At 56.3% G+C, this 12,934-nt stretch overlaps 1 protein-coding gene across 1 annotated transcript in view; it reads left to right on the plus strand.

The window, feature by feature from the left end:
* The first annotated feature begins 220 nt into the window (after positions 1 to 220).
* Positions 221 to 12,934, plus strand: part of Lama5 (laminin subunit alpha 5) — a 50,571-nt gene continuing 37,857 nt past the window's right edge. The window contains exons 1-2 of the mRNA XM_085831676.1: positions 221 to 578; positions 4,666 to 4,818. Coding sequence (XP_085687802.1) covers positions 267 to 578; positions 4,666 to 4,818 — 465 coding nt within the window. The 5' untranslated portion in view covers positions 221 to 266. The remainder of the gene's footprint in view (positions 579 to 4,665; positions 4,819 to 12,934) is intronic.

Raw genomic sequence — 12,934 nt, forward strand, 5'->3', positions numbered from 1 at the left:
CCACGGCCTGGCCGGCGGCCAGCAGGTGCCCCTTCCAGGACGCTGGTCTGGCCGGGGTCGGAAGGGTTAAGGTCCCCAGGCCGCCCCCTCTCTTGTGCCCTCCCCCAACCCCCTCTCCAGGGCATAAGGCTCGGGCGCCAGGGCGGGCCTGGGCGGGGCCTGACGTCCTCGGACAGGCGGGGCCAGCGGGACCGGCCGCCCCAAACTAGACTTGCCGGGCTCCTGCGGTGCGCGCTGTCCCTAGAGCCGCAGCCCCCAGCAGGAAAATGGCGAAGCGCGGAGGGCAGCTCTGCGTGGGGAGCGCACCGGGCGCTCTTGGCCCCCGGAGCCCCGCGCCACTGCCGCTGCTACTGCTGCTGGCTGGACTGGCGCTGGTAGGCGAGGCGCGCACTCCCGGGGGCGATGGCTTCAGCCTGCACCCGCCCTACTTCAACCTGGCGGAGGGCGCTCGCATCACCGCGTCCGCGACCTGCGGCGAGGAGGCCCCGACGCGCAGTGTCTCACGCCCCACCGAGGACCTCTACTGCAAGCTGGTTGGGGGTCCGGTGGCTGGCGGAGATCCCAATCAGACAATCCAGGTGAGCGCGGCACGGAGGAGCTGGTTACACCATCCTGTGGTGTTCCACCTCTAGCGCCGGAACCCAGCCATCTCGTAGGGGCTCCCAGTGCTGGGGAGAGTCGGTACGGACTGACTCTCCCACCAAGACTCCCTGGCCCCATGTTTTGATGGACTAAGAGAGACCCTGATGCGGCTACCGAAACTCGTGCAGACACGGCACGTGCCTCTGGAAGAGCCAATGAAGTGTCCGACTCGCGGACCAAGGGCCCCTGGGGCTGGTGAAGCTCGGGGTGGGGGGTGGGGGTGACCTAAGCAGGAGGGGACCGGTGATCAGTCCTCGGCAGCCGTAAGTCCGGGATCCCTGCGTGGGCGGAACTTGGCCAGGGTGCCCGCTGACTGTGAGGAGGGGGCGGGAGCTCCTTGTTCCCCCGGGACAGGCTGGAACCTGTTGGCCTCCCGGATGGAGACGGAATGAGCGCGGAAGCCGCACCATCGCCGTTTTCTCCTGGTGTTGGGTCTCACTGTCTCAGCCAAAAGTTGAAGAAGCTTTTCTGCTTGGGATCCGAGAGCTTCAGAGGGAGGAGGGGAGAGCAGGCAGGCAAAGTTTTAACTGAGCGCTAACACCTGTGGGCCATCGTGGAGGAGCCCCCTGCCCAGCAGGTGGTAGGTTCTCAGGCTTCAGTCTCCTGGGAGATGTGGATTCTGTACCTAAGGACTCTCCTGAGCCCTGCCTTTCCAGGCTGAGCCTGCAGGTGGGCCACGTTGTCCCCCCCGCAGGACTCCTGCCTCACGTTAGGGACCTAAGGAGTTGGGAGCCATTAGGGCCTGGTAACTTTAGCTACCTTCTCTAGGGACCTGCTTCCACGTTCCTGGAAGGAGGCTGGCGAGGGAAAGAATAGCTGAAAAACGGATTCGTCGGGGTGGAGAAAGGGGAGCGGTGAAGGAATTCAGTTCTGTTCTCTGGTTTACCTGGCCACCACCCTTCTTGCCTGCCCACCTCGCCCGTTCTCAGGGGCCTCCAAGTGGGGAGGGGGAGTTGAGAAGGGCCCGGCTCCCTGCGCTCTGGTTCCCTTGCAGTCTCAGAGTAAGAGCAGGTGTGGGCCATCAGAGACAGGGAAACTGAGGCCTGGGAAGGTATAAACACTTGTTTTTGAAGCTTTACAAGTCAGAGCAGGATCCGTCTGAGGCGAGCGTTCAGAAGTGAGGTGCCGCCGGGCCGGGCGGTGGTGGGGCACGCACGCCTTTAATCCCAGCATTTGCGAGGCAGAGGCAGGTGGATTTCTGGGTTCGAAGCCAGCCTGGTCTACAGAGTGAGTTCCAGGACAGCCAGGGTTACACAGAGAAACTCTGTTTCGAAAACACAACAAACAAACAAAAAAAACAGAAGTGAGGTGTCTCTTAGCCAGTTGTTGCTCAGTATATGGCGTCAGGGAGCTGAGTCTCAGGAGGGGGCCCTGTAGGGATCTGTCCTGACCCAGAGGGACCGCTTGGGCTCCTAGGGCCTTTATCTCTGCTTACATAGTAATTGTTATTCTCTGGGAAGGGAACTCAACTCCTTTTGCACATCCTGGTCCTGGACCACCGATCTGGGACCAATCCTGTGCACAGGCCTTCTCGGAGGGTCACTGGCTCAGATGGATCTGATTCTGCACAAACTGTTATTACCTCTTTATAGTGGCAAAGGTCTAGCCAGGTGGTCAGAAGTTACAGCCCCTCTCTGCTGTACCTCCTTGGTGAGAAAGTAGAAACTGCAGCTGCTTCAGCAATGGCTGAATCAAGGGGTTAGGCATGAGAGTCACAGATTGTCCCCAAGGAGTCAGAGACCCTTTATGGCAACAAAACAGGGCCTCTGGGCAGGATGGAGAGTGGCTTGGTTCTCCTGCCCTCCCCGCTGGCATCACAACTCTGCTGGCATGACTCAGTGGAAGGGAAAGTCCTAATCAGCTCCTATGTTTCCGAGTTCTGTTCCTGGCAGGACCCTCTGCGCCAGGGGGTGGAGGAAGCCTAGTTTCCCAGCCCTGTCTGCTGTGAGCCAGAGGTCAGTGGGGGAAATCCAGACCACCAAGGGTGCTTGCGGCTTACTGCTCAGTGAAGAGCTGATTGGAGATTCTCACTGTGGTTTCCCAACTCTCCAGCCCCTCTCTGTTGGCTTGAAGGAGGCACACACTGACTGCCCTGGACTCCTGGGCTCCCGGGGTGCCCACCTTGTATCCCTGAGCCTGGGCCTGACTCCTGGGGCAGTATGATCATGTTCCTCACAGTCTGGACCACAAGAAGCCTCCTTAGGAGGCATGCCCATCCCACCCTGCTTGGCACCCATGGGGCAGGGTCCTCTCAGGGTCCTCCTCTGCTCCGTTCCATGGCTCTGAGAGCTGGGGACACACAGGTTGCAGGTAGGGGATCATCATTTAGGACTGACAGACTGGCTCATTTAGGGTTATGATTGTCCTAGCCCCTCTGAGCCACAGCCTGGGGGTGGTGGAGCAAGGAAGGTGTTATCTAACACCAAAGAGCTGGGGGGGGGGGGGGAAGAGGAGAACTAGCCAGATAGTTTGTATGATGGGATAAACATAACAGACAGTGCCTGGCAGGGTGCAAGTCAGCCGGGGTGGTCCAGGACAATGCCCAGGGGATGATATCTAAACCAAGATCAAGAGAGCACCATGCTCTCTCTATATAGGCTGCCTGGCAGGAGCTCCCCAGAGGTCATCGCATGGGGTTTGGGGAGCCACAAACAACCCTAGGAATGGATGCACAAGGTGGAAATCTGGAGCTAGCTGGACTTCCAGGGAGGCAAAGCCTACTGTGTGTACGTGGGAACTGGAGGCTCTGTCGCCACTGAGACCTCCCAATCGGGACCAGGGTTCTCCACACCCCAACCTCTTCAGAAAGAATTTCTGTTCTGTACTCTCAGTCTGGGAGGGGTCGGGTCACATTCTGGGCCGCAGTCCTGTCACATCTCCAGTGTGGTCTTTGTGTAGGACAGGTTTGGTTTCCCTGGAGTATAGGGGGCGGGGGCTCTCCTGGCCGGGATCCATGGCCCCTCCCCTCCCCCACCAGGTACAGCCACCCAGGGCTCGGCTGCGACTTCCTACAGGCTCCAGCAGGTGGCTAGGTTGTGACTGAAGCAGCTGCCAGGCCCTGTGTGTGATCCTGACGGTGACATCTTCAGCAGCACAACCCTATCCCTGCCTTGCAGATGGGGACACTGAGGGTCTCAGGGCACCTGGACTTGTGGCTTTGTCTCAGAGGGCAGAAATGGCGGCTGGGAGTCCCAGGCTCTGCTGCCACTGCCACTTGGTGGGAATATTTACATTCTAGCAGCATCCCACCCCCTCCCAGCCTCAAAACCTGCTTAATTCTTATCTCTGGAGACCCAATCTAGGAAGCACTGGACTGCTGGGTGTGTCTCCGGGCACAGACTGGGAGCTGGGGACATCTGTTTCCTCCATGAACCTTCTTCTCCAGTTGATCCTTCTTCCTAACAGCTCGACCTTTCTTACTCTTTCATTCCTGCCCCTATAGTATCAACCCCTCCATTCCCCTCCCTCGTCCCTACTATCAACCCATCCCTCCAATCCCATACTGTTAACCCCATTCCCTCCCCTACTACCAACCTCTTTCTCCCATCCCATACTATCAGCCCCATCCCCCAATCCCATGTTGTTAACTCCCTCCCCTTCCCATACTATACTATCAACCCATTTCCCATCCCTGCTACCAAGTTCCTGGTGGTACAGTGACCACCAAGGAGAGTGGTAGGTGGGAGGGGTGGGGCGATCTTACCTGCTTTTGCCTTCTTTGCTCTTTGGCTGCATCAATCCTAGAGCCTTTCTAGTAGCCAGCTCTCTGCCCAGAGCCTCTTGAAGCTGCCTTCCCATCGAGGCTCGCCTTGATTTTTCTCACCTAAAGCCCGTGTCCCCTCAGACGCTGCTTCTGTAGTGTGAGCCATACATACCTCTTGACTGACTGAAAGATGAGGAGCTGAAAGTTGAGAACAGAGAACGGTGTTTTGAGACCGAAGGTTCATATGGCAAGATGGTGGCTCTCGGGGAGATAGGGGGTGCTTAGCCTTTCTTGGTCATCTGGTCATCTTCTCCCTGCAGGGCCAGTACTGTGACATCTGTACAGCTGCCAACAGCAACAAGGCACACCCTGTGAGCAACGCCATCGATGGCACGGAGCGCTGGTGGCAGAGCCCACCTCTGTCCCGTGGCCTGGAGTACAATGAGGTCAACGTCACACTGGACCTGGGCCAGGTAGGGTTCATTTTTGGTGAGGTCACCATCCTGGGAGACAAAGCCCATGGCCTGCAGGGCTGCTGGGAGCAGGGCCAGCACAGGCAAAGGCCTGTGGGTGGATGTTATAATGTATAATGTGGCTGCCGGCGTGGGGAGAGGGTACCTGATGGGCCCATGCCAAGGTGTCCCCCAAGAATTCACGCCATGAGACAGACCTGATATAAGGGAGGCTATTTGAGCCCAGTGGTGGTGGTGCACGCCTTTTTTTTTTTTTTTTTTTTTTTTTTTTTTTTTTGGTTTTTCGAGACAGGGTTTCTCTGTGTAGCCCTGGCTGTCCTGGCACTCACTTTGTAGACCAGGCTGGCCTCGAACTCAGAAATCCGCCTGCCTCTGCCTCCCGAGTGCTGGGATTAAAGGTGTGCGCCACCACGCCCGGCTCTCCACCACGCCCGGCTCTGGTGCACGCCTTTAATCCCAGCACTTGGGAGGCAGAGGCAGGTGGATTTCTGAGTTCGAGGCCAACCTGGTTTACAGAGTGAGTTCCAGGACAGCCAGGGCTATACAGAGAAACCCTGTCTTGAAAAACAAAACGGGCTGGTGAGATGGCTCAGTGGGTAAGAGTACCCGCCTGCTCTTCTGAAGGTCAGGAGTTCAAATCCCAGCAACCACATGGTGGCTCACAACCATCTCGTAACGAGATCTGACTCCCTCTTCTGGAGTGTCTGAGGACAGCAATAGTGTACTTACATATAATAAATAAATAAATTAATTAAAAAACAAAAACAAAAACAAAAAAGGGAGGTTTATTTGAAGGAGTGGGATGAGAACCTTGTAGAGGTAGATAGACGGAAGCAGAGCCATGAAAGCAGAGAAAGGAGGTCAGAAAAAGACAGAAAGAAAGACAGGGGGAAAGAAAGAGAGAAGACCAGCCAGGAACACAAGGGAATAGAGAGAAAAGAGGGCGGGGTAGCAAGCAGTCCTTTTATATGCCGCCTGGTGTGCCACTCACACCTGGTGGCAGATAATGTCTGCCATAAGCCGTTGCAAGGTCCTTGGGAGGAGTCTAGCGGAATTGCCTGTAAGCCAACAGTGGGCATCTTTGTTCTTCAGTATCCCCGGATGTATATGGGCAAAGTGGGGAGTGAATGGGACACCCCCAGGCGTCACACCGGTGTTGGTAGGGCCAAGTGCTGACCGCACGCCACACGGAGGTGTGGCAGACCTGCTTGGGGCCCCTGTTCCCTCAGAGGCTCCCTGGTGTGTTTACTCTGAGGAATTCTTGGTGGAGATGGGAGGGGCGCAGGAATGTGGAGGAAGCCTGGTAGAAATGGACATTCCTGAGATACCTGTGCTCCGGTGACCACCTTTAGGTCAGGGGATCAGTGACTGAACCCACACTGACCTGATGGCTCAGAACCCTCATAGGCCCTCCAGGCTCCGGTTCAGGCAGGAGGGTAGAACAGGCTGTTTCTCCATGATATGCAAGCCACCCAAAGGTGAACAGGGCCTGGGGACTCTGGTGTCACTCTAGGACTGGGCCACACTCATGTAGCTGTGTCTTAGTCCACTGGGATCCTGGCTTGTGGGAATGGTGGACAGGTTGACGGTGTGTAGATGAAGCTGGGCTGGGGCTGGTTGATCCTACACATGATTCTGCCAGTCCAGAGACTTGTGTCTCCATGCCTATACCACAACACAGCTGGCCTCTGCTCCTTCCTGGACCTGTGTGCTTTCTGCCACCTGAGGTGGGAGGGGATGAGAGGTGAGGCAGAGTAAGGTCTCCACAGCCAGGCAAGGACCTGCAAGGGCAGGCCTTTGAGGAAGGTATCTGCTTCCCACCTGGTAGCCTGAGGACAGGCAGCCAGCTGGAGAGCAGGCTGGATCTCAGCGAGTGTCTTGAACTTCAGGGGAACCGATCCACAACTGTGTTCCATTCCGGCAGCCATTGTAGAGAGGAAGGGGAAAGGGAGGAGGCCACAGCCCCGGGGTGGTTTGGTCTGGTTTGGTCTGGTTTGGTCTCGATCGATCTCCCAGCTTTCCATCGTCTGAATTCCTGTACCCTAGAGCTTAGGGGTTCTCACGAACCACTTGAACCTTAAGCCACTTTCTTCTTTGGCACAGAAGTGGGACTCCCACGGGAGGGCGCGTGTTGAATTGTCCGTCGGTGTGGGTAACAAGTGGGTACCCGTGCTCTCCTTCCCTGTCTTGCTTGGCTGCACCTTAGGAGGCAAGAGTTGGGGTAGCCCTGAGGAGAGGGGGCCCTATCTCCATGGCAACCTCAGATTGCCTACAGAGCAGGTGGGCACTTTGCCCAAGTGTTGTGTGGGAGGGGGAACAACGGTGGACTGCCTTCCTGACAAAGTGTGGACTCTGTACCTCCAGGGCCCAGAACCATCCTCACATCTCCTCCTTGGGCCTTGGGTTGTTCCAAGCTAGGAGAGAGCTTCATGCATTGGCGTCTTGTCTCTCTGAGCCTCAGTTTTCCCATGAGGCAGGGGAAGGACAGCCTTTCCATCCACGTCTGAGAAGAGCTCACCACCAGTCTCTTCTCTCTCTCTGCACTATAGCTCCTGTCACAGCTAGCCCAGTGACTGGCAGCCATGGCAGGGGCAGGAAGCTCTGGGATTGGGGCAGGCAGACTGACTCCAGCGTTTCATGGGGAAGTTCTTCCTGGGTTCTGTGCTGCAGGCCTGGGAGGTCCTCTAAGGCGCTAGCCCTGGGCTTTGGCTCCTTCAGGAAGCATCAGGAAGCGCCTGGCCAGGCGCCTTTGTTCTGGTGAAAGCGGATGCCCTGGGAAGGGGGTGGGGGTGGCTGGCAGGGAGCCTTACAGGCTGGGGAAGGCGGACTGGGCTGCTAGACTGCCCTGGATCTTATGCTCTGGTGTGTGAGTCCAAAGCTGGCACTGACCTTGGAAGGGCTGGTCCCCACCACACCTGTCTGGGAGCATCCAGGACACCTAGGAGAGACTGGGCACTTCCTGGAGCTTAAAAGAGGAGTCTTTCTGTTGGGGAGGGTCCCCTGGAAGAGGTTTCAGCTGAGGACAAAGGAAGTTTCCTGAAACTCAGCCTGATTTGCCAAGGGTTGCAGAGGGACTCTTTTATCTCCTTGTGTTTATCTGGAAGTTTCTGGGGCCCAGTAGTCAGGTTGCTCTCTCCAGAGTCCGACCCTGTGCCAGGGGGCCAGGCTCAGGCCTCATGGCAACCCCCCAGCAGGCAGGGATGAGTTGGCCCGTGTCCTTTTCCTCCATTGTCTCCCTCGAAACCTGACTGCACGGGGTTATCAGCTATGGTTCCTCTTCGCCTGTAGCATCAGCTCCCCTTCCCAGGTCAGCTCAAAGAGGTGAGGAGTGTTAGTCTCCTTCCTGATACAGGGTCTTCTTTTCTTCCTTCTAGTGTACAGGCTACAGGAGACCTAGCCCCAAAGGCCTTGAACTGCAGGACACATTGGAGGTGCCAGACTGAGGGCAAGGAAAGGGGGTGGTCTAGACAGGGACAGTGAGGGCACTTAGGATGAGGGCTGAGCCGGTTAAAGCTGGTTAAGGCTAGGATGAGGGGCCTGTGCCCCAGGGATGGCTTTATGACCTGGATCTTGCCCCCTGCCCCACATCGTCTTCTCTGGGACTGGGACAATGATGTGCACGCAAGGTGGCACATTGACCGTCAGGTGTCCTGTAGGCTCGCCCTGTCTTGCTTCCCTCGGGTTGGGGCTCTGTGGATAGGTCTCGGGCCGCTTGCTAGTGGTCATGAGGCTGAAGCTTCTGGCATGGCTCCCTGGGCCTGGCTGGGCACACAGCCATGTGGCCAATGTCCTGAGACCGCTTGGGTTGTCCAGGGAAGTGGCAGGAAGTGTAGTCATGGCCAGGCTTAAGTTACAAGTTACAGAGTCCAGTGGCCAGGACAGGTGCAGGGTTGTGCCATTCTGACTCCTTGAGCTGGACTCGAAGGGGTAGGGTAGAGTAGGGGTCTATGCAGGCAGGTTCTCAGACCAACCCTGGGTTGGAGCCACCTTCCTTCCCTTACTGCTTGCTTCATGCTCACACTTCGTGCATACCTCTCCATCTATCTTCTTCTCCCCCAACCCCTTCTGCCTCCCTTTAGGTCTCCTCTGTCAACCTCCCTCCCCTACTTCTCTCCCATTTGCCCTCTGTGGCCTCCTCCTACCCACCCCTTCCCCCTTCTCACCCCCCCCCCCCCTTGGATACTCTGCTCCTTTGCTGCCACACTGGCTCTCAGAAGCCACATACTGCTGTCTCTCGCGCAGTGATCCCTTCACACTCTGAATAGAACGATGCACACTCCTAAGTCACCCTTTCTGACCCCTGTGCCCCCCCCATGCCCTGGCAGCCCCCAAAGCCTTCCTGTTTTCTGTGGTTTTAAACAAACTCCACTGTGCTGGCCTCTCTGAGCTCCCTGTACCTCTCAGTGGAGACTAAACTGTTTGGGTTTCAGCCGTGGGGGGTCCCCTTGGGATCAACTTTACTTCCTCTGCCCCACTTGATGACCTTCTGGCCTGACCAGGCTGATCCACACAGGCAGGAGGGGCTGAGAGCTCAGGCCAGCTGGGGTGTTGAGGGCTGTTTGTTATCTGCTTAGCTGGGACCCCCACAGTTGACAACCTGCTGTCCCCTCTGCCCGTTCTCTCTGCTGGGCTTACAACACACATGTGGCCCCAGGCAGCTATCTGTTCTTGGTGTGTACCACCAGTTTTTATTTTTTTTTTGTAATTCTTATTAGATAGCATCTCTTGTAGCCCAGTCTGGACCTGTTAAGTAGCCCAGGCTGGCCTTGAACATGTTAAGTAGCCAAGGATGACCTTGAACCCTTTGCCTCTCGATCTCCTGAGTGCTAAGATTACAGGCACGAGCTACCATACCAACCTCCATCCCTTGCTCTTACTGTATTATTTGACTCTTGCAGTCTGCCCAGGCCCTCACATGCCAGTAAGCAAACACCCCATCACTAAGCGGCACCCAGGTTCCATTTTATTTGTTTTTATTCCTGATTTTGAGTGGTGGGCTTGCTTGGTGCCTCTCAGGGCTTTTCCATTCCCCCAACTCTTGGGGTGGAGTCCACACAGTGCCTGTTTCTGGACTCCCTGGTCTGTTGAAGGGATGGCTCTGCCCTTTTAACCCTGAGCAGACCCTATCATGGCTGTGCCAATGCAGCTCCGTCTGGTGGCAGCAGATTTGTAGGTGATCATGGTGGAGAAAGAGGAGAGGAGAGGAGACTGAGGGCTGGATTGGACTCCTCAAGGTCTTAGAGGGCTCAGAAGGTCCAGGTGCTCTAGCTTGATCTGAAGGGAGTGGTCAGGGCATTAGCCGGATGCCTGGGGCTAGGAAGGGCTTCCTGCCTCCGCCCAGCACCGCCTGGGACCCTGGCCTGTCCCCGGGAATTGGCAATGGGCCTTCTTCCTGCAGGGTCCAGGCTGAGTCACAGGCCACCCGCTGAGTCACTCCACTAGAACTGTGGGTTGGTCCCCTCAGCCCAGGACAGGTCACAGCCACCTACGCCCAGCCTGGGGCTCCCTAGACCCTGGGCCCAGGGGAGAACTAGGCTGTAAACTCAGGGCAGATCGCTGCTCCTTCCCTGGAGGCACCAGTTGTAGCTTCCCTCTTAGTGAAGCCGTATCCATGTTTAAGACGTTGCCTGCCAGGAGGTTTACCTTGTATGTGCCTACGTCGCAGGGCCTGGAAGCCCCCACCAGTTCTCCTCTCACCCTCACATGTGTGATATCCAAACCCACTTGCCTTTTTCACTTTATGTGCATTGGTGTTTTGTCTGCATGTGTGTCTGTGTGAAGGTGTCAGATTTTGGAGTCACAGACTGATGTGAGCTGCCGTGTGGGTGCTGGGATTTGAACCTGGGACCTTTAAAAGAGTAGTCAGTGTTCTTAACTGCCATCTGGCTTTTTCCTTGGCCTTCCTTCCATTCTTGTGCCAGGTGGTTCTAGGGTTGGCGACCTTGGCTCCACCTCTGTCCACCCAGGAGACAAGTCCATCTTCTCATTGGGGCCCTGGATTCTTCATATCATAGAGTTATAATGTTGGATGCTTCTCTGAGTACCTTTCCCTCTCCCTATGGTGCAGAAATGGCTTCATAGGGCCACATGGTCCCTTGAACCTGGAGCCTGCCCTGTATTCCCATCCAGGATGGCCAGCTTATTTTATGGGATGCTTGCCAGCCCTGTCAGGCAGGGTTATGGGCACAACCCCTCCTTTGGAGTCTTGGCCCTGTGAGATCTGGCTGGACACGGGTAAAGGGGTATGGTGGGCCAAGAGCCTGGCCCCGGCTGCTGCCCTGGAGACGTGCCTGCCCCAAAATAGCAAGAATTTTAAAAATAACCGCCAGCTTTTGTTTGCTTTTTGCTTTAAAAGACATTTTTTTCCCTCTGCAAAGAGCTGTGCAGCAGCAGAAAGGTCAGGCTGCCTTGGCAGCTGAGAGGAGCAGGCGTGGCGGGGGAGGGGCTGAAGCCAGGGGTCTGTGCCCCTCCCGGGTCATACCTCGGGCACTGCTGTAGTCCTGGGAGCAGGGACCAGGTTGGAGACTGATGAGAGGTGTGAGGGCATAGCCTTCCTGCCCTCCAGTGTCTGCGGCCAGCAAGCCCTTGAGGACAGTTGACAGGCTTAACCTGACAGGTAGACAGAGGTGGGTGGCTAAGTGCATCCCATCCCATCCCAGCCCAGGCTTAGAAGTTTCCATGTGCCCTTACTCTGCCCATCAGCAGCTTGGAATTGGTGTTTGTAAAAGTGCTCTCAGCTGGGAAAAATGCAGGGCCAGCTGACTGGGGAAGGCCAGAGCTTCTAGCAAGGGTGCAGCGGGGAGCTGGGCCCAGGGAAAGGCGGGGGTGGGCCCCAGGGACTCATGAGGGCCGGGCTGCCAGCTCCCAGGGGCAGCCAGTGTCCCGATTGCTGTCCCTGGCCTGTCTTCTTCACAAGGGTCCCTCTGTCATTATACAATCCCAGACCTGCTGGACCTGCTTGACCTTCAGTTTGGGGCCACAGGGCACAAGAGGCTGTGGCATGAGGCAGGGTACAAAGTAAGTTGTCCCTGAAGAGGCCAGAATCCCTCCTCCAGCTGGGTGGGGTCTCCCTGCCCTCCCCCCACCCCATTAGGGAAGTGGACAATGACCTCAGAACTGGCAGCCTGTGAATAGGCCTGTGCCCCTACCCTGGGGGAGAGTGGCTGTGCTTGGTCCCACCCCTTTATCTCAGCAAGGGCTGCTCAAACTGTCTGGGGTCCTGGTGCACTGCCTGCCTGGAGTCGGTCAGTCCCTGTGTGTGTGTGTGTGTGTCTATGTTTCTGTCTATGACTCTCTGTTTCTGTCTCTTTGTGTCTCTGTCTGTGTCTCCTCTGTGACTCTGTCTGTCTCTGTCTCTCTGTCTCTGTCTCCCTGTCTGTCTGTCTGTCTGTCTGTCTCCCTTCCTCCTTCTCCCCTCCCTCTCTCCCTTCCCCCTTCTCTGAGTAGGCCTCCCTGTCCTGGAACTAGCTCTGTAGACCTTGCTGGCAGTGAACTCAGATCCACCTGTCTCTGCCTCCTGAGTGCTGGGATTGAAGTCATGTACCACCACCCAGCTATGAGAAGGATTCTCAGCTGAAGAATTGCCCCCCTCAGATTGGCCTGTGGGGCATTTTCTTGACAATGGACTGCTGTAGAAGGGCCCAGACCACTAGGGGTGGTGCTGTTCCAAGGTGGGCCTGGGTTATTTAAGAAGGACCAGGGGGAACAAACTAGGAAGCAGTGTTGGTTTCTGCCTTGGCTTCCTTCCGTGTAAGATGAAGCCAATCCCTTCCCCAAGTTGCTTTCTATTGTTTTTTTGCACAGTGACAGAGCAGACTAAGAGAGGAGCTCGCACCAGGGAGAGGGCATTGCTGGGCTGACCTCACCCATGTTGTTTTTGGTGTCTTTATCTTGTGGAAAGAAGGGGGAGAATTTTGGAGTTTTGGGTTCATACTTAATGAACTGTGGTGGAGCCTTTGAAGATAAGGTTGCTGAGGGCCTTGGACAGTGGAGGCCCGGTTTGTGAGATTTCAGAGGAAGCCTGAGAGTCCCTCTCAGACTCTACTGGAGTCATGCATGTGGTATTTTTTTTTTTAATTAATTTATTTATTACATGTAATACACTGTAGCTGTCTTC

The sequence above is a fragment of the Mus caroli genome, unplaced genomic scaffold, assembly GCF_978045245.1.
Source record: "Mus caroli unplaced genomic scaffold, Mus_caroli_1 scaffold_2, whole genome shotgun sequence".
Taxonomy (NCBI): domain Eukaryota; kingdom Metazoa; phylum Chordata; class Mammalia; order Rodentia; family Muridae; genus Mus; species Mus caroli.